The sequence below is a fragment of the Nipponia nippon genome, unplaced genomic scaffold (genome assembly GCF_047370975.1).
Source record: "Nipponia nippon isolate SJK-2023a ecotype South Korea unplaced genomic scaffold, ASM4737097v1 scaffold_16, whole genome shotgun sequence".
Taxonomy (NCBI): Eukaryota; Metazoa; Chordata; class Aves; order Pelecaniformes; family Threskiornithidae; genus Nipponia; species Nipponia nippon.
This window is the reverse complement of record NW_028262332.1, coordinates 3,216,673-3,241,012: the sequence shown is the minus strand read 5'-3', so window position 1 is coordinate 3,241,012 and position 24,340 is coordinate 3,216,673. Positions and strand designations below refer to the sequence as shown.

The 24,340-nt window shown below is 43.4% G+C and overlaps 1 protein-coding gene and 1 long non-coding RNA gene across 3 annotated transcripts in view; one reads left to right on the top strand and one right to left on the bottom strand.

Annotated features, from left to right (window-relative positions):
- The window catches only part of LOC148056214 (uncharacterized), a 28,444-nt gene extending 22,684 nt beyond the window's left edge, over positions 1–5,760 (bottom strand). The window contains exon 1 of the long non-coding RNA XR_015703677.1: positions 5,512–5,760. This is a non-coding gene — a long non-coding RNA (uncharacterized LOC148056214). The remainder of the gene's footprint in view (positions 1–5,511) is intronic.
- TNFSF8 (TNF superfamily member 8) lies at positions 1,752–24,080 on the top strand. 2 transcript variants are annotated; one of them, XM_087752817.1, is made up of 5 exons: positions 1,752–2,063; positions 2,235–2,539; positions 9,309–9,354; positions 17,526–17,597; positions 18,154–24,080. In XM_087752817.1, exons 2-5 carry the CDS (start codon positions 2,345–2,347, stop codon positions 18,549–18,551), a joined length of 711 nt encoding a protein of 236 aa, XP_087608943.1. In that variant the 5' UTR covers positions 1,752–2,063; positions 2,235–2,344; the 3' UTR covers positions 18,552–24,080. The 2 variants fall into 2 exon arrangements, with proteins under 2 accessions (XP_087608943.1, XP_009474118.1); XM_009475843.2 differs by having other exon boundaries at positions 1,752–2,539.
- The last annotated feature ends 260 nt before the right edge of the window (positions 24,081–24,340 follow it).

Below are 24,340 nucleotides of genomic sequence, written 5' to 3'. Positions count from 1 at the left end.
ATATTATTATGTGTCCTTCCCAGCAGATTTCAACATTTCCAACTCACTAAACTCTGTGGGTTTCCAATGCTGTACTGGTGGGCTAACCAAATTTAGCTTAGAAAGTAAAAGGCCAAATTTAAGCTGGGTTGCACTTGTTTACACAGGGGACGAATTTGTCCTGTGTTCCCTCCCTGGCCTTCACTGTTCTCTTTTTCTTTTGTAGTCATCACCACTACAGTATCTGGTTGTCTACTTATAGGTAAGTTTAGCACAAGTGTTTTACGGTTTGAAGAGCTGACTGTGCACATCCATGTGCAACCACAAAAGCCTACAAGCTTGCAGAGGGCCTTGCCTTCCTCATGACACCAAGCATGATGTGACATCCTTAAAATTACATCACCATTATTCTCCCCAAAATCATCTTCCTTGCTGGAGTATGTATCTGCTCAGCCCTGAGCAAGAGATGTTGAAAGAGTCTTTTCAAGAACAGTAGATGCTGCCAGTCACTGCAAGATCTTTGTAATTTGGATTTTCCTGCATTTCAGAATTGTCACATTGTCAAGGAGGGTTGGGGAGCAATGATGGTGTTAGGGGACCTCCATGTTCTGCTTCCCAAAAGGTGGGTTTGCTGCTCTGCAGGACTGACTGCTTTAAGGGGTCAAATGAACTTTCACAGGCAAGACTGCCTAAATCTTTCCCTTGCAAATCAAGATTAATTTCCAGTACAAACGAGGGTGAGTGAGAAACACTGCTGCTAGCAGCTGCCCCAGGTTTTGCATTGACCAGGTGGGACCCAACAGGTGAGGATCCATCTCATCCAACCTGTCAGGCTTGAGTGACAGCTTTCCTGAGGAAGCCCTGACCAAGCATGTTACGCTATTGTCTCATCCTTAAGGAGAGGAGGCTGCTTCCCTTTGTCTCTGATTAAAATAGATTGTGCCTGTTTCCACGGCGATAAGAGATGCTCTGAAAACACTATTTTGGAAATCTATAGAAGCTTTTGTAGTGCTGTGCTCTAGTGATTTTATTGAGATAGTAGTAATAATAATAAGATGCCAAGACCCTTTAATCTCATGGTGTAAAGAAGAATTGGATTAAAATAGAAAGATATTACCTCTGGTCTGGGAGTCCCACAAGCCCAAATCAGAGGAAACTAGAGAATTAAACTCAATAAATAACTCTACCTGCTTTTTGTGTTCTGATATTCTTCCCAAGACATCTCTTGCTGCTCTCTACTGAAGGAGAGATGTTGAGCTAGAGGGACCAGTGATAAGATCCTGTTCAGCCTCTCTGGTATCTTTGTTTTACCAAACTGGGAATAGCTGAGACAAATAATACTCCTTGTCATTTTGATCATTTTACATGAGTTAACTGGCTTGCATTGATATGAATCAAAAGAGGACACACATCTAACTGTGAAAATTTTCAGAAACACCCGTGTCTTCAGGGCTGGACTGGCCAGAAAGCAAGGAGTTGTCTCACATAAAAAAACGCAGGGGTAGGAATGGCTGGTGCTTTCACAGTGGAATGAAGTAGGAATATTTCCAGTTGAAGAAATCTCATTTAGGTCCTGCAAGAAACCCCATGGCTGGGTGATGGTACCAGGCTAGGACAGAGGAGAGGCTTGTGGACAGGATAAAAACAAGCATTGATTCACTAGCTGCAAATAAACCAAGGCAGGAAGGTGAATACAGACACCCTCTGTGAGCACATCAGAGCTTTCAGCAGCTTTGATGTGACTGCTTTCTTTCTGTGCCTCTGCCTAGACCTTGCAGCCTGCATCAAACATGTCTTCCTGACACACTTCTATGAAATACTGCAATGAAAATCTTACCCAGACCTTCACAGGCAGGAGCTACCGTCACCAAACTCAAAGCCTAGGTCATCTCTGATCGCAGAGCTCTGGAGCTCTGGGACACTACTGGGAATAAGAAGAGGTTACTCTGTGCAACAGGAAGACAGAGCTCTGGGGTGATTTACTGTACCAAACTGTAGCTGCACTGAGTATAAAATGAAACAGAATTTGCATAGCTCTCCATTTCACAGAAAGCTGGTGACAGGGCAGGGGACAACTGATCTTGGTAACTATTCACCTTCTGACATCAGAAACCTCCAATGCGGCATACAAGACTGCCATCACGAAATCCCTGATCAAGAACATGAAGCTCCTTCCCCTCCTCACAGCTGCGTCCTGCTTCACGCCCCCAGGTCCCTCTTTCTTTGTACTACAAGTGATGAAGTTTTTTTTCCAGATCACATGAGCCAGGATGAAGGGGGAAAATCCTGCCAGGAACAGAGATGGGCTGCAACTTGAACCTGATCAAGAGGAGATACAGAGCCATACCCTGAGAGCTATATAAGAATGTGCTCAGCACAAGAGCAAACACTTTTTCAGGTGAAGGACTCTCATGAATCAGCCATGCATGTGAATGAAGACACCGTTTCAAGGAGGCTTGGAGCCACTAACAAAACATGTTTGTATTTAATCATCGCTACTCTTGTTGCGTTGCTCGTCTTTGCATTAGCCACCATCATGGTCTTAGTCGTTCAGAGGAAGGTAAGCAATTTCTCACTTTATTAACTGGCTTTTTCTTTCTTCTTTTTTTTTTTTTTTTTTTTTTTTTTTTTAACCTACTGCTTTCCAAAAATTGTCCTGTGGCCAGAAAATCAGTTCTATGAAACAAAGTGGGAGGAAAAAGAACTTTCCAAAAAAGAAGACCTTTCTCCATGGGCAGCCTTAACTTCTAGCATGCAATTTCTACTCTGTAAATGGAAGTGGAAAGCTCATAATCCAAGATGCAAGCCACCCTCTGTCCTGCCTAGTTAGGCAGAGAGGTGGAGAGAAGATAGATCAGTGCCTCAGTGTCTGCTACCTGGCTTTATATGTGCCTCCTGTCGCGTCTAAAAAGAGTGACCACTGTCCAAGACGGTCTGGTCTGGTAGTGTCTACATGTGTTCCTCTGAAATATTGATAAATTTTAGTAATGGACACAACACATCTCTATGTATGTGTGACACTGTGTGGTGCTGTCTGCTGGGATGCACCATGTTGTGGTGAAGCAGAGTTCTCTGGAACTACCCAGAGCACTGGATAGGGGCAAAGTGGCTGACCATCCCCCTATTTTTTTGTCAGTCCTGTTCTTGGGTGTGATTTTTAATGCAAAAGTAGAGTTATAGGAAGGATGACTGAAGGATATAAGTGAGGCAAGGTCTGACAAAAACAACTGTTCTCTCTGCCTACAGACATTTTTTCCTTCTTAAAATAAAGAGGATTGCCCTCAAGTGGATCTGGAGTTGAATGGGGAATCAGTGAGACAGTTACAGCCAGGGCAGTGGTACAGGTGGTGGTGAATGTAAAAAGTGCATTTCTAATCTTATCAGGAACATTGCCATGAACTTTACCGGGGTAAAATGACAGGTTAGAAGTTTTATGGGCGTTGAAATCCTATTGCAAATATCTAAGTGCTGAAGTACCTCCACTACTATACATAGAATCACAGCACCAGCACGGGGCTGCTGGAGGAAGTTGGCCATGGAAAACAAAACATGATCTTTCAGCTCAATATTTTCTCTTACTAAATTTACCCTGTGCAATTGGTGTGCCTGTGCATGCACATTACCCAGAAATTAAACCATGAAGGCTTGACTGATATGTCTTTAAGTTGCACCAGAGAGGAGTCATTTACCTGAAATCAGCATTCTTCCAAAAGAGAAGCATTTTGGGCACAGTTAGAATGAGACATGGGGGTTTTCAAGTGATAAACAGTGGGACATTAAGGGAAATCTTTAAAATAACAGCCTGGGTAATTACAGAATTGCCACAGCTTTCCTATATAATGAAGCTTTCATTTGTACTTATTATGAAAGTAAGCATTAAATTACGTCTCCATCAGGATCAACACAGTTACACTAGTTGCCAGAGGAACAATATTACTGAAAGAGTCAAGGTTTTCATTTAAAAGAGTAATGACATTATTGCAGCTGCTTTGGAAACGAGCTTGGCTGAAGGAGAAAGTAGGAAGCTGAGGTGTGTGAGAAACACAAATAAAATCAAGCAGCAACTTTATGCTGCAAGAGGAGTTTGGCAGTAAAAGCATAACTTCTGTTCTTGTTCACAGGGAGCTGAAAGACCCCCAGTTCAGAAGCAGCATAGTCATTCTTCATCCGTGACTTGTCTTGAATTTCTAGACCAGGGAACAAGCGTTGATTCTGTGAAACAGGTTCCTCAAGAAACTCCAGGTCTTGCTCCAAAAACACTTTAGCTCATGGTCACACTGTCAGCATAAGGCTAGGCACAAACTCCTTTGGTAAATACAGTTGTGACTGGGCTGAGCATCTTATAGTATTGACTTCAGCAGCTCCAGGACAGGAGGTCTGGGGGGGGGTTCTTGTACTTGGAGCCCTGTGGCTATTGAGTCCTGTTGCTGTAGGGAGTAGAGCATCATCAGTTGGCTTGTTTTCTTTGTAACTTCTCAAGAGAGGACCAACATTTTATGTGATCAGCCTCTTGGGATGATCTAGTTTTCTCTCTAGACTTTGTCAGCCAGATCATGTGAGTGATCCTTGACCATGGGGGCAATGGGGGCAACTTCATGCCCTCCCTATGCTGAGCTGAGATAATAATTTTTATTTTCCTCTGTCCAAAGCAGTGTTAGCGCATCTTAGGGACAATGCAGGCCTTGTGACCCATGTCTCATGTACCACTGCATTAAGAGGAGGCTTCTGGCGGCAAGCAGATCACAGAGTCCCCTAGCCCCATTGCAGGTACATGGAAGCTGGCTGCTTATTTGCTTTTGATGAATTTACATTTGCCTAGTTTAAAATGAAGGAAGACACATTGGAAAGGGAAAATCAAACTGTGTAGAAACAAGGCATTTGCATCACCCAAAACCTAGATGCTCTTAATAAGGGAAATCCAACATGAAAGACCAAAACGTAAAAGCAACTATGATTCCAAAGCCACTTCTCTGAATCTTACAGCACTTCTAATACATATTGTCCAGCCCCTCCCCCTCCCATTTTCCAACACCTCAAGAAATTTCCTTTACGCTTTGTTTTCAAGAAGGGTGGCACAGCACATCAGTGTCATACCTGGGAAATGTCATTTTTTTGGAACTAGACTACATTTTTTTGGAACTAACTATGTGCTGTGCTGAAGTCAGTTCATTTCTTCGGCTTTCATCTGCAGAAACCCTTGGCTTCAGGCCTTTCACTTGTCTTGATCTTTCACAAGTGACTTTATTTTTCTCTGGAATAAGAAGTCTCTGTATGATGGTCTATAGCCTTCATTTTTCTTCTTAACACTGTTATAAGAGTGCTAAAACCTCCACCCTTCTGCCTGCTGCATTTCACTGCTGCTGGTTATATGTATATATATGCATATATGTAGATATAGAGAGATATATGTAAAATCAGTGAAAGCATATGGGACAGAAAGGACTAGACAAATGTAATTTTAAGACATACAGACCCTAGCAAATCTTACGCTGTACTGCAAAGTATGCTGTATCAGACACCTAGGCCACCTACCTCTATGAACAAATTCTGTGTGAATGTCCAAAGTCCATAATCTGAGATGGTCCATCACTGCTCTGGATTTTGTAGACTTCACATTTTTAACCACCAGACTGCGTGGGCAAATCTTTTCAGCAGAGTTAAGGCACCAGCATGGCAAATGCTAAGAGTCTGTGCTGACGTTTGTATTTGCTGATCTAGTCTTCAAGGCTGCTGGAGTCAAAAATATAAAACCCCTTTAGCAGTGGGACTGCTGTAACCAGGAATCGCTCCTACAGCACCGAGCATGTTCCTGCAGTAGCTATTTGGTGATTTATGTCTGCTTAAAAATAATCTTGCCACGGGCTGCCTCAACCGGTGCCTATTGGCCCCCTCTGGTGGACAACCCTGACTAAAATGAAAAGAAAAAAAAAAAAAAAAAACCTCACTGAAAATTGCCCCTGAAAGCAGATTTCCCACTTGTTGAACACCACAGGAAAACCACTGTGGCATTTTAGAAGAAAACTGTGCTGTTCCAATTCTTGCCATCGGTATTCTGTACAGTGACAGTCACCTGCTGTCTAGAGGTGTCACATTAATAGGTTTTGTCGGTACTAGAAAAACTGAATTTCACACAGAGCTCTGTTTCCTGTAATGCTGATTATCAGATCAGCTTCAGGGACAGCGCTCCGCTTTCTGGAGTTTTCATGTCTAGTTTCTACCTTTTCCTCTTGGCAACTCAAGGCCACCTACCTAAAGTGCCACTGCTTGCCTTCGCCCCCCAACCAGAGACGCGTAATGATGGTCTGAGGCTGAGCAGAAACATGGGAGAGCCTTGAGGCTTTTTTTCAAATTGCAAAGCTTCCTTCGAGGTCAGCAAGCCAAAGAGCTCGTCCATGCAGAGCTGCTGTGTGGACATGCTCTTGGAGGAGCCCTGGACCTAGTTAAGCAGATCCCAGGCCAGTTTCTGAGGGACTGTGGTTTCAGGATGTTTTCTTGGACTTTCTAGAGGTGGATACACACTCCAGAGACCTCTGGTTAAATGAATATTCACAGTTCTGACACAGGACATTAGAATGGCCCTCTAGCAGCACCACTTTGTCTCAGCTTGGGAAAATTTATTGTAAAATGATTAAGGGAAAGAAGAAAGAAATTACTTTCACTGGCACCTGATTACCATTTTCTCTAACGAAGCAAACTCAAATTACTCTGCCTGCTCAGTAAAGACTGAGATCCTTCATCATCAGCACCCAGATCACTCCAGACAGGGTGAAATTCATATTGCCATGAATTCTTCGTGAGCTGGCACTGTAGAATTTAATCTCTTTGGGCTCCTACGGTGTGCCTCTTTGCATTCCAAATTACAGCATTACATGCAATATTTTTGCTGTTAGAAAAGAAAGAAGTAATGCCAGTAATATTTCAAAGCAAGCTCTAAAATTTTATTCGAATATCTACTCAATTGTCACTAAAATAAATTGTATTAGTATCTGCTGGTTTTGCCCACTGGGAGACTTCCCAGGTGAGAACACGATACATTAGTACATTTTAATTTTGTTTCTGTTGCCCTGATTACAAAGCAAGCTGTGAGCCATCAGCGTTGTCCTGCACACCATCTATGAAGGAGGGCGGCAAGGTGAACATCTCACTGATCATAATGTTTCAATCACTTTACCAAACACTTCTCTACAGGCAGCAGTGGATCTGCTGTCTCATTTCATTTAGCATAATCTAGTTGGGGACAGAATATCCCCTTTCTCTCATGCAAAAATGCCTTTAATTCTCTGCCGAGGGCAGAAATGCTCATAGATTGCATTGAAAAGTCATGCTTCCCTGCACCCTGAGTGCATGTGAGAGGGACAGCCCAGTGCAAGGGTCCAAGACAGGAGCCGAGAAGCTCTGGCAGATGGTCCTTGGGAGTGTTTTCAGCTGAGACTGTTCTCAGTCCCACGTTTGATGATACATGTGCAGAGGATGCATGAGAGTTTGCAAAGCAGTATGTCGTGTAGGGGACCAAAAACCTTGGAAATGCCTGTTTTTTCAAAGTACAGCTCTAGGTTCCCATTCTTCTCCTAATCCAGCAGCCTTCCTGTACAGCTTAGGAAGATCACCTGGAGAAATACTGTCTCAACAGATAACTTCTCCCCTGTGTTACATAGGTGTGGGGAAAGAAAATGAACAAATCTATTACAGATACCCACATTATGAAGCACCTATGCCATCTCTGCAGAACACAGCATTTTGGCATTAGACCAAAGGATAACATTGCTTTGCTGGGAGCAGGTGCAGCTCTACACTTCAGCCATGGTTGAAAACATGGTCACATTGGGCCAAAGTCTAAAAGTATTCTTGAAGATTTAAGGCTAGAATGAAGTACCACAAACAGACAAAACATGGCTTCTCTCACTGTCCAAACATCTTCCTTCTCTCCACACCACACATCATCCTATTTCTACACAGAAATATAGTGCTTATCTTTTAAGACCACTATGGATGAAGTTGTCTCCCACCACATGCATGGTATGCCTCATTTCTCCCAGGAGCCATTAGATGTTCTGCTAAAGCTGATACCAGCTTCCCAGCTTTCTCCTTGAACATCCTGGTTGGTCACTGGAACAGGCTCCCCAGGGAAGTGGTCACAGCACCAAGCCTGTCAGAGTTCAAGGAGTATCTGGACAATGCTCTTAGTCATACAGTTCAGTTTTAGGTAGTCCTGCTAGGAGCAGGGAGTTGGACTTGATGATCTTTATGGCTCCCTTCCAACTCCAGATATTCTATGATTCTATGATTCTATGATTCTATGGTAAATTGGGCCTGGCCTGGTTAGCCTGCACAATTAGCCCAGGTAATTGGTATCCAGATAAGAGGAGCTGGTTTAGGCTAGCCTGAGCAAAACCCACTCCCTGATACTGAAATCAATGCGGGACTGTCTGGTGTGTGTGAGTGAAGGGACGTGACACAGAGTTTCAAGCACTGAGGCACTCTCAGTATCTTTCCTTGGCTGTTGGAGAATTTGTTTGCTCCTCAAGGGCACTGATGAATGTTTATGAGTTGCCAGTGACTTGACTTGTGTGGAAGTAATATGCAAGCAAGCACAGGCTTCAGGGTTGTATATTTGGATGGCAGAGAGGTGTGATAAAACAGAAGCAAGACCATAGATGAAGCCTACCATATTTCATACTTGGAGCATGTTTCCAGAGAAATTCTCAGGCTATGTTGACTGAGGACAATTTCCCGTGCCATTTTGACCCTTGGGTTTACATCCCAGCAATAAGTAGCAGGAGAGATGAAGCAGGACACCTCTGTCAGTCTCAGACCTGGGGGCTTGGAGCTCTACAGCTTTTATTTTCATCCAGTTACAGACTTCCCAGGGATGGACACTGGCTCTCAAGTGTGTCCAGTCCCAATCTGTCCTACCTTCTCCAAGCTTTGCAAGCCACAGAGTGAGGTTTTCAGGTCTTATGCTTCCAAAACAGCCCCAACAAAAACCACACATTTCTTACTGCACTGAGAGAATTGCTGGCTGTGTCAGAAATGTAGGTTTTCTATGGTAGAAAAAAAGGGCAGTCATGAGGGATGACTGAGAATGATATTTGGATGAGTGCAGAAAGCTTGCCGGAGCTGTTTGCTCCACAGCAATCCCTCACTGACCTGTGAGGCTCTATAGGAGCCATACGCTCTGTAGTGCCTCGCGCTGGCTCCCTGTGCATCAGGCTGTGTATTGCCTTCATAGCATGCAATGGAAACTTTTCAGACCCACTTTTAAAGCAGGGTCATACCTGAACATGGGTATGCTCCCAGAATAACCATCCCTTCTCTCGCTTCTCTTTCAGGCAGCTAATCCTGCCACGGAGGGCATCGCAAAACCTATCAGGACAGGTAAGACACCTAAACTGACTATACATGCTATTTGTCTCAAATATTGCCCGGGAACACAAATAAGCCAGTTGTGCACATCTTTTTGTGCACTTTTCACATAAACGTCTCTTCTTTCAAACATTTCACATAAAGTCTCTTCTTGGTGAAAATTCAAGGTAGTGGGAAAAAAAAAAAAAAAAGAAGAAAAAAGCTTTCAAATTACTCGGTACCTCCGGAAACGTGCACATGGCTGAGGAAATAACAAGTATGTCTGAATCTGCCCTGAGGCATCTTTGCAAGAGAACCTTTTTGCCAGAGGATATGAACATCAGTCTGACTATTAGGTCTTATTTTAAGGGCTGGCTCTTGCACATGTGGGCATAACGTCCCCATCTTCACAAGGCATGGGTGCAAATGTGTTGGCACATATTTAAAAACGACTGAAACTCCCCTTGTACTCCTCCAGCCTGGAGCAGTCCTGTGTTTCCTACTGGTTTGTGGGGAAAAGGGAGAAGCGAAGGGGTAGGTCTAGACGGGACAAGTGGAGAACAACAGCAAGAGGCACAGAGCAAGGAATTACAACAGGCAGACTATGAGCACAGGGAGCCTGAAATAGGAAAAAAACATCTAACTAGACTAGCAGAGGCAGTGTACCAAGATTCTGCTTTTCCTTAGCGTAAATCAGGAGGAGCATTATTTATTTCATTGACATTGCCTCCCTGGTTACACGGCCCTTAGCACCAAGTATTTTGACTTCTTGCAAATACAAGTTCATACTCAGTTCTGGAGGACTGGAGATACCATTGCCTCCCACTCTACAGGTGGGAAAAATGAAGTACAGGGTTCATCTAGAAGCAATGGCAGAATGGGAAATTGAAGTTCAGGGTCCAAAGAGTCCCAATCATGTAACCATCTTTTCTGCAGCTGCGTTTTTGCACACAGGTGACATAATGCATCATTTGGGCAATGCATACTCTATCTTGGATAATTTTTTAATTCAGGACTTTTCCGTATTGGACTTGTTTCATAGCCCACAGGTCTCAAAGTAGTCCCTGCATGTCACTGTGTCCTTTCTGAGAACTTCACATCTTGCCTAACCATCATTTTTCATGTTTTAAAATTCCTGTAACCTGGAGGGATTTTCTTTTCCCCTTAGGGTGTCTCTAGGACATCCGAAGCACATATTGCTTTCTCTCTATCAACCTAAGTAGCTCCTTAAGTCTTTTTAAGTCTTTCTTAAGCCTTCTAGTTCTTTATTTTTGTACCTGAAGTTCCTCAGAAAAAAAGCAGAGTCTGAACATACAAAGCAGATTTGGATAAGGGCATTTGGACAGTCACATCACAGCCCCACTCCAGTGCGTCCCAAAAGGTGCCCAAAAAGGAGCTTTGGAAACCTAATGGGCTGCAAAACATCAGCCTCGCTGCCCACGGTCCCCTGTTGATGACGGAGAGTTCCCAGCAGCTGCTAGACGTTACAGCCGCAGAGCAGAATCTCGGCTCCTGTAAACCAGTGTAACCTCAGAGAAGTTAACCTCTCAGAACCAGAACTGTGCTGGTTTTCATGGCTGAGTTTTACCACCAGTTAGGAAGAGGTAGTGAAAGCTGTTGCTGTGGAGTCTAGTGATTGACAGAGGAGGAGCCACAGAGACTGCATCTGTAGGTCAGTATTATTTCAAAGCAAAGCATGAGCAATACTGCTATTGCCAGGGCAGGGAGGAGAGGTCTCACTAATCCAAAAGTGCATTGCAATATATATATAAATATATATATTTAATTTCCTGTCAGGCAATCTGTACCAATTGCTTTTTATCCTCATCAATAACTGGCAGGTGCCAGGCAGCAGAAATACGCTCCCTTCAGGAATGTACAAGATGCCGTTTCATTAGCCAGAAACCTTTCTGGCTTTGCGTCAATGTCAATTACAGGCACCCTCTTGCTCTGAATTCTGCTGCTAAATCTGAGATGATGCCATTAGTGAAAGACAAAGGAGGGAATGATAGAGAAACCCCACAAGGCAGGAAGAGTTGCTGAAAGCTGTTTGCAACGGGTGTAAGTGCTCTACCAGCCCACCCCTCATTGCCTATCAGTCTCTATTGTATGTCTCTGGCAGGGTAACAGAGCATTGAAGCATGAGCGAATTACAATAGCCTTTTATTTTTTCTCTTAAAATGCATAAAGCAGGGCTAATTGATTAATATATCCCAGCGGGTAATTTACTGAGGCCCCTCAGCAGGGAGGTCTGTCATACACTGCCAGGCATTGCTTGTTGGCTTCTAAGCAGGGAGTTGCAGCAACTGCTGCAAGTTCCCATCCAGCAGCTGCGGAGCAGGAAGAAACAGAAACATAAGAAATATTTCAGGATGGGGACTGTGGTGAGGCTGAAGTTGCTGTGGATTTAGATTTGGTTATGTGTCTGCCTCTCAGGCAGCCCAGATGTTGATAATATAATTTAGATGTATTTTGTACCCACCTTGTTCACAACAGGGCTTCAAAGCCCTGAGTTGCAAAAATGGGCAAGCAAGCAAAAAATGAGCACTGCCAAGTTGCCAGCTGGGTGCTCAGCCTTGCTCCAGCCCTGTGTCAGTACCTACTTGTGCAAAACATCTTGGGGATGCAGGACTGCTAGTGGGAACAGCTGGGGTTCACTCAGGCAGAGACTGTATTGTAATGCAAATGGACAGTGGTCCAGACACAGCTACAACTCTGAATTAATTTTGTAATATTAAAGCAGGAAAAACACGATGATTTAATATAGATTTCCAATGAGATTATGTTCTATTATTAGCTAAACACCAGTGGGCACTAAAGCAGATTTATAGAAGGTTTACGTTCCTGACTCAGCTGTCAGTCCTCAATGGATGGGTTTGCAGGAATCTGCAAGCAGTAGCCGAGAGCGATGCAATGTCATCTAATTAAATGTTTGTGTGAGAAACAATATCAGTCTCCTCAAAACCTCTGTGCAAGAGAGGAAAAGAATTAAATTCATTATGAACTAAATGTTTGTGAAATGTTCTTTCTGTGGAACTATTTCTCTGTGGAAACTCATCCACATTTCATAAATATCAAATTATATATTAATATGGGCCAGAGAGGTATTATTGTTGGGTTCATTTTTTAGAGGGAAACTAAGTCACAGAGAAATTTATGATCTGCCAGTGTCTGGAGAGGTTCAGACCTCATCGTCTCCTCACTGTCTTCTCCAAGCCTCGTTTCCTATAAAGGTTAGAATCCTGGACTGATGGCTTTTCTTGTTATTTTGAACTACAAAAACATGATACCAAAACCTGTTCTCATTGACAGAAGGAAAAACCTGCAGATACATACACACACACTATTTATACATATATTTGTCTGGCAGTAAGATCTGTTAGCAGTTGATGGACAGACTAGGAAAGGAAATCCAGCACCCCATTCACAGTTTCAATGGGAAATAGGTTCCCAAAAAAAAATCTGGCTCTGAGAACTTAAGATAATACAAGTGACATTCACATTGTTGCCACCCTAGAGTAAATCAGGCTAAAGCCAGAGAAGCAAACAAACCTTTCCAGGTTTACAGCAATATTTCTAAGTGCAGTTTGGCCTTCTACAACTAAATCTGGTCTCTTCCAGCCTGGAATTGTCCCAGTGCAACACTAATGAAATTGCTGGGGTTTTAGTCACAAATCCCACAATGCTGGGCTCTTCAGAAATGGATATTTCATCTTTAGACCATATAGATTTTGGGGTTTTCACCTTCTGTACATGCCTGTGTTTGTGTGCATGTATGTGAAACTGTATAAGGTTCTGTCTGCTCTTAGGAGGTCAGGGCAAATGAGCTGTGTCTCAGTTCAAAAAACTTTGGCAAGCCTGGGCTTGCAAATGCTAGAAAGAGTGCACAGGCATCCTCCTAAGCAAGCATCCGGAGGAAACTGCAGCTAGACAGATTCCAGTTAGTTATAACAGGGGCTGGTTGCTTATTTAATTAATAATGAGATGACCAGTATTGCTACAAAATGCTGAATGTTATATCTTCTGTCTCTCCAATACTTAAAACGCAAGTTATAGATGAATATATATATATGAATAGCTCATGAAATTATGTGACCTATGCTATACTGACAAGCAGGCTAGAGACTTGAATAGTTTTGGCCTTAAACTCTACAAGTTTTGCAGTAGTCAGGTGTGCAGTGATGAGGAGTTCATAAAAGGTTCTTCCTAAATTTGGAGGAAAGGAAGGGATACTGCTAAAGTTTACATTTTTGGAAGGAGGTTACATTGCCAGATGAGTTCAGTTCCCTTTCAATGCACAGAACCAGAGTGACAGTCTTTGGGCTCTCGAGGACCAAAGGCACTCGGTGCATGTGTGACCGGCACAGCCACAAGCAGAGCCCAGCTCTGCCACTGAGCCCAGGAGAGGACATCACCCAGCTGGCACTTGTCACAGCATCACTCAGCTGGGACTGTCCACCAGCACCAGCCGGCAGCTGTTTGCAGGACACTTAAATGGAAGGAGGGATTAAAGATAGCTACGGAGACTTCAGACAGTGGCTGCTGAAAAATAATATTAGGCAAGTTTTGCTAATTCTGGCATGCTGACAGAGATGTATGAAATCACTGTTTGCCTAATTTTATAAGCACTTAAATTGGTGGGGGGTATGGAGGAATTGAAAGCTGTTTGTTGCCTGCCCGTACTTCTTCACCTCGTAAGATAAGTTCAGGTTTTTGACCTTGTGCCTGTCCACACTCACCCTCCAGCTAGTTGTAACGCCATATGTACTGCAGAGGAATATCACTGTAAGAGGTGACTGGTACTAGGACAAGCTTCAAAAACCCCATTTGAGGGGCTTTCCATGTCTGGGTAGCAACACTTTATACTCTGGCATGCCACTTGCAGCTCCTGGCTTCACTGCCCTTTGTCCGTGCTCCCATTATACCCATCTCAGAGGTGGGGAAATTGAGGCAGCCGGCAGTGAGGAGAGTTCCCCAGGCAGAGCCACATCTCCTCAGACCTGGCTGGCAGCAGCCCGTATATCCACATGTCCCACAGCCCTTGGGATCCTCCTGGCAGGACACAGCCTCTTTAGGTCCAGTTGTGTTTTGATGAGACTCTTTCCATTTTGCACCACAGGTGGAAATCGTGGGAATGTCAGTGAGGCCACAGCTCCACTGAGTCCCATTTCACAGTCCTGTAGCGTGTCCCCTTTGGCTCGGTGGGGAAAGGCTGCATTAAGCTCATGGAAATAGTCTGACCCTTTTCCTCAGGGTTGTGCCCTCTGTATGCTCATCTTATTGTAAAAGGGGTCAGGAAGACAAAAGTGAATTATCTCCTGATAGCTTCTTTAGGACAAAATAGCCTAAATGGCTTCCTACCTTTAGGACAAAATAACCTAAACGACTCCTTCCTCATCAGCAAGCTTCCTTCAAGCAGCCCGTGCTTCTACAGCATCCGTGCATCACAGCGGACAATGAAACTAATGCGGTCTCTCCGGTACTTAGTCCCAAATGTGGCTTTGCTTTTCCTCCTTCTCACAGTATTTTTCAGCTCCTATTGACTTCAGTGGGATTACTTCTGCTTACACTGTTACTGGTGCAAAGCCAATTAGGCGGTGCGATTGAACACATCCATCGATCAGTCCTGAAACTCTAGTAATTTCAGTCTCTCCTGGCTTGTGCTGAAATGTTTCAGATAAAAGAATCAACTTGAAAAATAAAACTAGAAAACAGTTATAAGCTGCTTCGGCAGTGCGAGAACCGGAAATGTCTCTATAAAACAATTTTTTTCCATAACTTGCCTTCTCAGAAACACAGCTGATGTCACCAAATAAATGGTTTAAACACACACACACAAAACTTGCTGACATCAATAAATTTAAGTACAGCTTTGGAAATGCAAAGTGTAGCTAGATCAGTGAGGGGCAGATCTTCAGAGATGCCATGAGTGCCCTGAGACAGCTCATGACTGATGGGGCTCCTGGCAGCACCGGGCTGTTTGTGTGCAGGCAGAGCATTTTGCTGGCTGAGCAGATGTTGCAAGGCTGCAGCTTCCAAAGTCTGCTTGAGCAGCAGGGGATTTTCTGCTTTATAGGGTAAACCCCATAAAGGCCACTGAGTTTCTGTAAAAATACTCTCCCTTTTTGCAGGACACTTGTAATGCAACTTGGCTCAGGGCGCCGACTATGCATTGCCAGAGGCTGTTGCTACCACTGTATCAGCTTTAGATGAATTAAGGGCCAGAAGGGTTTTCTCCTATCCTGTGCCATATCTCCACATCTCTGTAGTGTCTGTACACTCACTAAAACACTATATTGACATGACTAACATCAGGAAAGTAGGCTTTGGTTTTTCTTTGGGGATTTCCAGTGCAGCCAAGGGACTTTGATACATGACTTACTTACTCATTCTTGGAGCACAGTGAGCACTTGCTTCCCTCAAAAGTGTTTCAACTACTAAAATCAGAGAAAGACTGCAATTCTTTCAAGATATCCACAGCCTCCTTCTCCAACAGTATGAGTGCAAAGGGTGCAATGTTAGAAATCTCCAACCAGGGGGACGTGTGTGCAGGACCAGCTTGTCCCTAATTTATTCATCCTCCTGACCAAGTACCTCTTAAAAATCAGGCCAAGCTGATTTGATTACACTGTAAGGGTATGGAGATTTGAATCTCTTGTACTCTTAGTTTCAGGAATCCTATGAAAGTTAAGATCCTTGACTCACTCTGCATTTAGTAAACTCCTTCTTGTTCATATAAGGAACAAGAAATATGTCATCTGATGCCAGGGAGTAGCATCAGGATTTAGTAGAATTTAGTTTTGTATATTAACCGGTTCTTCAGAGACCTTGCGGGGTGAGTGACTCTTATACTGATTTTATAAACCAGAAAACCAGGAAAACTTAGGTGATTCGTGTGCTCTGGGAGAGGGTAGTATAATTTGGTAAGGCTTTACTGAAACTCCTTCAACCTTTATTCCTGATATTCAGCTGTAGAATAAAACACGGGAAATTGCCATTCTCCCATCTGAGCCCCTATGCACATCCCTCCTGCAGCTGCAGCAGGGCTAGGAGATGTACAGAAGGAGAGCCAATGCAATGAGAAATAACCATTCACCTGCCTGGTTGCAGCCACGGGGATATACACTGTTTTCCTGAATCTATACCTTGTCTGTGTATCCATATGCCCGGGGGCTGCACAGGGCAGTACAAACTCTGCTCTACACAGCCACAAAATAAAGGAGGAATAACCAGTGCCATTCAATGAATGCTCAGTAAGGTGAGAGGAGGAAAAGTTTACACAGAGCAGATGGGCAGGTGAAATGTGGCTGGAAAGGAGGTGAAATGCAAGGGGAAGTGGTGGGGTGCAGGGTCCGGGGTGTTGGAGCTGGGATGCCAGGAGGCGGTGCTGGGATGCAGGAGCTGGGGTACTGCGATGCGGTGCCGGGATGCCGGGCCCGGGAGGCGGTGCCGTGGCCGCCCGCGGTGCCGTGGCCGCCCGCAGTCCCGGGCGCGGCCGTGGGAAGGAGCCGTCCCCGCCGGGCGCCCTGCGGCGGGGCAGCCCCGGCGCCTCCCCGCTCCGGCCCTTTGGGTGTTGGGGGCATTCCCGTGAGACACACCGGCCTTTGGCACGGCAGCGCGGTGTGGCGGTGTGCGTGCCCCTGCCCTGCCGTTATGCCTCTGCACGTAGAACCCAGGCTGTCCCGGCTCCTCTAGCAGGCGGCTTTTGGGTCTGAAGTCCTGGCAACATCCATATTTTAACCGTGAGAGAACATAGCAACATTTCAAAAGCACCCAAAGAGCCATTTTCAGAAGTATGTTCCAGTTTCATGTTTAAAAGCTTATTTCTGTAATTGCACCTTGCAAATAATTTGGTTAAATTAAGCTTACCTGCACTTAATTTCTGTTTGTAAGAAGGAGAATAAGGAATACAATTTTTTGGACTGATAGCTGCAATCTACCAGAGCTTTAGACTGTTATAAATTTACCAATAGAGTGACGCTGCCATGAATTCCCTGTGCAAATCAGATATTATCAGCCAAGGAACGAGACTCATCTCTCCTACATGCTGTTCTTTCTAGCTGCTGCTGCTTGTCGCTTTGAAGCTGCTGCTGTGGAGTTTGTCCATAGCGCAGTTATAGCAAATAAGTGAGGCGCCAAATGTTGACGGCATTTTACAGTACAAAAAAATCAGGAGTGGTCACTTAATCTGTTGTTTCCTTCAGGGAACACCTCCGAAGACTATTTAGGAATCCTACAGAATGTCCCGACCAAGAGAGCCGCTGCGTACATGAGAGGTCAGTGGGGAGCCCAGTGGAGGGCAAGAGCTGGCAAAGAGAGGCTGCAGAGCTGGCTAAAGAGCAGGCTGTTCATGTTATTCAAACTGGTTTTAGTGGCAAATAGCTTTTTGACCAAATGGGCATTTTATAGGAAAAAAAATCCTTTGCTTTCCTGAATGTGGGTGTGTTTGGTAAACCCCCTATCTGGTCGCATAAACTTTTTTTCTTAACTTGATAAGGAAAAATAAATAAAGAGATACCTTCTGCACACAAACACATGAATATACATCTCCATTACTTCCCTTTAAATATTGCAGAAGGCCATTTTCACTGCATCTGCCTGTCCTGGGTTTCCCAAGGGCTGTGTAAGTCCTTGGAACTTTTTAACACCTCACTTACATGTGTGAACTCCCAGCCATCTGACCAGGGCCTTTTCTTGGAGCTTCCTGCAGGAAAACCACTGAACAGGTATCTCCATTTACCAGGAAATACACTGCTGCAGGTCTCACAAGGCTGAATTCAGGTCACTAGAGCTCAGCGGCTCATTTTAAAATATCTTTGCTTTCCTTTCTAGTGTCCAATCCAATAAACAGTTCAAAACTGAGCTTGGTCGAGAAGGGTATTTGTGAAGACATCCAGTGCAAGAATGAAGAGCTGGTGATACGGGAACAAGGCCTCTACTTGATCTATTGGCACTTGAACTTTCATTTTCCTAGCTGCTCAAACAGCCCCACCGACCTCAAGGTAGAGCTCCTTGTGAATGACAAAGTCAACAGACAAACATTATCCACATGGTGTGCATCAGAAACGTGCCAAGAAAAGACTTTTAAGACCTTGTTCCAGCTCCATTTGACATACCTGAATGTGAAGGACCGAATATCAGTAACACTTAATCATCCTAAATTCTTGAATGAAATTTCTCTTCCTAATGAAAACGTTCTTGGGGTCTTGAGGTACAGCGATGAAATGTGAGCAGCTCTCTGACTTCCCACTGCTGCCCAGACTTATCTTTCTCTGAACAACAGTAGCCTGCTTTTACTAGGCAACACTTTGTTTTAAATTTCCTATCTTACCTCATCGCTAGGGTCAACAAGGAACTTTGTGAGTGTCCCAGAACGAATCCTAAAACACTGCAAGAGCCACACCTGACAGATTGCTCTGGTTCGGCTCAGGGTAGGATTGTTGTTGGACTATCCAGCAAATAACCCACAGATCTGCCAGTGGTTCCTCAAAATAATACTGTGTAAACACAGATTAAAACGTAACTAGATTATGGGAAGAATACGCAATATTGAGACTTTTTGGCTAACGGACCACTGGCAAGGTGCCTGTGCTCAGGAGATGAGGAAATCTTTTAAACCGAATTTTATGGAGTAGTATTTTGATGTGGTCTTTCCAAAAAACTGACAATGAAAGCTTGTAATTAAGAGTTTCTTTACAACTGGAGCATGCTACCACAACTCTGGAGTAGATTTATGGGTAGATCTTACAAAAGCAAAGATGATGAAATTATTGACTCTCAGGCTGGTAGCTAAAACTCTGGAACAGGACACAGGAGATTTGGGACCTACAGGGTATTTTTGTGCTGCATTCTGCTATGCACTTTATGCAATCTACTTCCAAGTGTCTTCCTTTTCACTATTTATCCATCTTTTCTATTTAAATATTAAGCTCTTTGGGGCAGAGACTTTGTATATGCACAGTGCTCAGCCTCTGTTCTCATTGGGTTTTCCAGACCTTTTCATGACAAATATTAAATAGCAATCTAGTTGCAAATCTAGCCACATAACAAAGTTTATTAGAATACATTTTCCTCGAATCTTGTCCTGCCTGTTTGACATTACCCTGTGTGACACCAGACCACACTGGTGCGTAAATACACCTCTAATGCCTGCACTTTCTGAAAATCCAAGACTTAGATCTGAGGTTCAGACTCTCCCAAAGACAATTTCAGACCTGGCCCTCAACTGAGAGCTCTGGTCTTCAGGCAGTCCAGAGGATAGATGTGATCTGAGCATCTTTGGCTTACTGGAGAGCTTAGATAATGAAGGATAAAAGAGTAATCTCAGGCCCTCTTATTCTATGAGTTACAGTAACACAGGCATTTACTTGAAATGTAATTCTTACAGCATGGGGAGGGAAGGGACCAAAAAGTTACAAAAGCTGGTACCAGTTCATTCTTTCCTCTTCTCCCTTCATCCCTGAGATCCTACTAAGGTCTATTTTCATTGACACCCAACTTTTTCCCCTTGCGTACCTGTACCTTCTTTCCTTTACATGATTAGAGCTTGGTGAACTGTTCACATCAAAACATTTAGTCATAGATTTAGTTTCTGGCTTCAGAAACTCAGTAAGCGTTTTATTTTTCAAGCTTGGTTGATGTTGTCAACTGATGTAGCTTGGTTTGTGTGAGCACACTCAAAATACTCCTAACAGTAGTAATTTTCTACTTGTGTTATGTCACCAGAAACTCATGGTACATATTGGTGAGGTTTTGTCCTCTTGACCAGGTGACTTCAAAATACACAAGAAACTTTCAAAGGGTCATGAGCAATTGATGTTTCATTGCTGGAGATACCTACTTTCTGTTTTGATGAAAACAAAAACACTCCTTTTGCTACTAATGGTTGGGGGGGGGGGGGGAAGAAAAGAAGAAAACTAAATCCATGTTTTCTTTCTTTCTTTTCCCATTAAAGAAAAGAAATTTATTTTTATAACGGTCAGCTTACTCTGCCTCTGACATTGTTATCTCCACTGTTATCTCCTCACCCCTCCGGACCCTATAAATCTTTCATGTCTCTGAATAGGGTTTTTAACCTCTATGTGCCTCCACCTCAATACACACGACTAATGCCCAGAGAAGTTTAAGCAAGTCTGGTAGTCAGGAATCATAGCTCCTGAATATAAAAAAGGCAGCTAATGAATGAAAACATGCATTTACTCACACATACCCCCCCTGCCCCCCGCCTTTCCCTGAAAGCTTTGAATGGAAAGAGAAAGACCATTCTTTAAAAAAATAAGGAAGCTCTCTGCATAGGATGATTTTATTCTATTATTTTTCCAGATGGAGAAAATCCTGACAAAGCAGTGCTAAGATTCTCAGCCCCAGGCTTTTTAATACCACAGGATAAAGCAATCTGGCCTCTAATCTGTTGCCTCTGAGAAATAAGAATAAATTATAGCCATGAAGAGAGCCCATTAATAGTCTGCAATTTTGCCATCAGTTATAAAAATATGAAATAGCTTTCTCTGAAACAAGGCCCTGAGCCAAGCAGCAGCCTCCATGCTTTCTAGCAGACTCCAAGTCACTTCACTCTCTCATCCTTTTTCCTTCTCTTATTTCCTAGTTTTTTGAAGCAGGTCATTTTTGACAACAATCCTGTACTAAAAAAAAGTCCAGGCTGATCCTTTGCACAGTGCCGCATCTTTTCAGCAGCATCAGCAGCAATGCACTTTGGGGAACAACCTGTTCCCATGGCCTTGGCTTCACCATTTGCAGCAGACGAGCTTTTCTGCAGGAGGATCCTCACTCTTCTGAGGAGCACCTCAGACCTACAGACCCTGCTCTGGTTCCCCACCACAGGGCTCAGTCCATGAGAAAAGGGACACTACTGAAAGCACTGAAGTCACGGAGAAATTTTGAAAATTCCTCCCCTTGTCCTCAGATGTGGCAAACGTGTGGCTTTCTGTGCGTATGCTCTATTGCTAACTTGACCAGAAACAGGAAGCATCAGCAATCTCACAAGCAAGTCTGCTCTGTTGAGGTTTCTTGGCCCTTCTCAGACATGAAAAAGTTGCACTCTTAAACTGTTTTCTGCTTGGCTAAGAAGCATCTATGGGAGTTAATATATGCCATTATTCATAATCATGGTTGACAGAAAAAGATGCGTATTATTGGCTTAATTCTGGCTGCTGTTAATTGCCATAGAAAATTTTAGTAGGGATTTAAATAGAAGTCAATGCAATACACTTCCATCCAAGCTCGCCTGGGGGCAGCAAACCAAAATCAGATCAAATTTAGTATCAGAGATTACAGAGTTGGATCTGAACTTCACCAAAGCTGTTAAGACTTTGAATCCAGGTTTGCAATTAGATTTCACCTCCCGTGAAATTGGCCTGAACCCAAACTCATCAAAGCTTAGATCTGAAAATTAGATCATGATTTACCTGACACAGATTCATTATTTAGGCTACACAAGTGCTTACTGAGGGACTTAGGAGTTTTGCATTCACTTCACTTGTGGTTTTGTTTAATTTTATTTTCTTCAGTACTTCCCAGAGGGAGGAAATATCATAGTCACTTAGGGAGAAATCCTTTACTGTGCCACAGGCCAAGCAGGGCCTGCGTGCTACCTGAAAATGCACAGCAGGCCTATGATCCCACTTGGATCAATAGTGCACTGATCTGCTGCACTCCTGCACTCCTCTTATGCACCCAGATTCCTCTGGAGAGCAAACAGCATTCTGCAAAAGCCTCAGTCACTTGCTCATGCTCTTAAATTAATATTATTATTCATAATGCTATTAGATACAAAAATATTTGTTTTCAAGCACCCTATCCTGCAATTAAAATAAGAAAGGGACCACTCAACACAAATAACCAACCAAAAAGCAAAATAAATAAGGAGCCTTTGCTTTTTGGGACCTCTAACTGAGCCTTACTGACAGGACTTTAAAAAATGGAAGTGATACAACTTGTGTTTGGTGCAAATAGCAAGGGAAAACCTCAAAGCAAAGGCAGCTTCTGTAGGAGGAATAACTGTAAAAATGCAAATTCTGATGAGCAACACTTGTAACAGCAGGAGTTGCACTCAGTGACCGCAAAACCTCTTCCAGCCTCGGCTTTTTATGGTTATAATAGGCTCGATTTCAACAAAGTATGATGGACTGTGAGGATAGAGAGTCATGGAAAAATGTTTTGGAAGAATGCATTCTGCAGCAGTGCCCCAAACCCCCAGGGGAGCTCAGCTGAAATGATTTAAATTCCCGCTTTCTGTTTTCAGTACTGATCCCAGGAGCTTGAAGAGTTTGGGTGGAGGAGGGTAGAGACCAAAGAAGCACAGCATGTTCTGAAATTCAGGTGCTTCCAAGGAGAATGAAGGTGGAGAGCCCCCAGAACCCAACATTTGCATCAGGGCCAGAGCCTTCAACCCCTCCACACTCAGCATCCCCTCTGGGCTGCAAAGGGCTCGCTGCAGGCAGCATCCACCCTCCTCTGTTGTAAGATGAGGATGTTGTACACCATGGGTAAAGTCACCAGTTTCTCCTGAGATGCCATATCCTGCAGTATTGGCCCACCATTTCCTTTCAGCCATGTCCACAGGATCTAAATTTAGGATCCCTATTTCCCTCTATAGCCACTGTGAAGCAAGAGCCTCCAGGAGGTGAGTCAGAACACCCAAAATAGCTGCCTCGATAAGACATCATCAACTGCTGAGTGAGTCTTTACTCAGTCTGGTCACCGGGTCCTCGGTCTCAACAGCTTCATTCAATTCAAGATAAATAAAAGATTATTTAATCTGTGGATTTATAATTCATGGACACTTTCTACAGCTTCCCACAGAGTGCTGCCTGTGTTTTGAGGCTGCGTGAAGCTGATGGGAAGCCCAGGGCTCTCCAGCACAATACGTTTGTAAGGTAAAACACAAATGCCAACTGAGCAAGTTGTTAAATTTATGGATGCAAAAGAAAGAGATTTGCCTGCTTAGGTCATTTTCATTCCCACCAGCACCTATTGCTTGGACTTGTCCAGAACTGATAGAGGGAGAACAACGCTTTGGAATTAGGCACCGATTCAATACTTGAAGTGACTGTTTTCTCATCTAAAACTGTTTAGTAAATGTTTGACAATTTTTTCATTCCTTCAGTTTACATATTTTTAATTTCCTTATTTTTCTATTATTCTGCTTCTTCCTCTCTTTGCTTCTATTTTTCAGTCTCTATTTCTGCATAAAAGTGGATGGGGAAAAGCAAATAAAATATAAAGTAAAGGGGAAAAGAAGGAAACCAAAGTGTGAAGAATTGGGGAAAAAAACGCACCTGTTTGAACAGTTAAATGAGCTTGACAGAAGCTCTAACTCCAAGGACATGAGTGAATATTGGCATATGCAACAATCTGAAAATAGGTATTTCTACAGCTTATGCTTTAGAGGAAGAAGTTTAATGTTTAAAAATGAGAATTTTATGCAATTTTTTAATACTTTATATGAATGTAATTCCAGGGGCTTCAACCAAGTTCCTCAAGCTTGACAGTGGTAGAAGAGCAGAACTTTTGCCTCTGGCAAGCAGAATTGTGTGCAGAATAGCAGAGCCTTTATATTTAAAGGGTATTTTTTTCATGTGTAAACCTGACTGTGTTGTGAGACAGTTCATTGGGGGCTTTAGCAATAGACACATACGAAATGTCAAAATAATTATATCATGTAAAACGAAATCGTTCTATGTTAATTATTGCAGTTTAAATATTGGGGGCATGGGTGTTTTCCTGAATAAACACATCTGATCCATAACACAGTGGTGGTTGTGTCTTTAATCGTCTTCAGACACATCACAAAGCATGTCTCCAGGTAGATCATAGAATCATAGAATCATTTAGGTTGGAAAAGACCTTTAAGATGATCGAGTCCAACCATAAACCTAACACTGCCAAGTCCACCACTAAACCATGTCTCTGAGTGCCATATCTACATGCCTTGTGCATACAGATCTGATCCTGCAGCCTAGCCAAACCCAAAACTATTCCTTTTGGGCAAGTTCACCTG

What these genes read in the sequence shown, in the direction of transcription:
- TNFSF8 (XM_087752817.1), top strand. Translation starts at nt 2,345, where the DNA reads ATGTGCTCAGCACAAGAGCAAACACTTTTTCAGGTGAAGGACTCTCAT. An exon ending in TCTTAGTCGTTCAGAGGAAG is followed by an intron (nt 2,540 to 9,308) that starts GTAAGCAATTTC and finishes CTTCTCTTTCAG; the next exon opens with GCAGCTAATCCTGCCACGGA. An exon ending in AGCCGCTGCGTACATGAGAG is followed by an intron (nt 17,598 to 18,153) that starts GTCAGTGGGGAG and finishes TTTCCTTTCTAG; the next exon opens with TGTCCAATCCAATAAACAGT.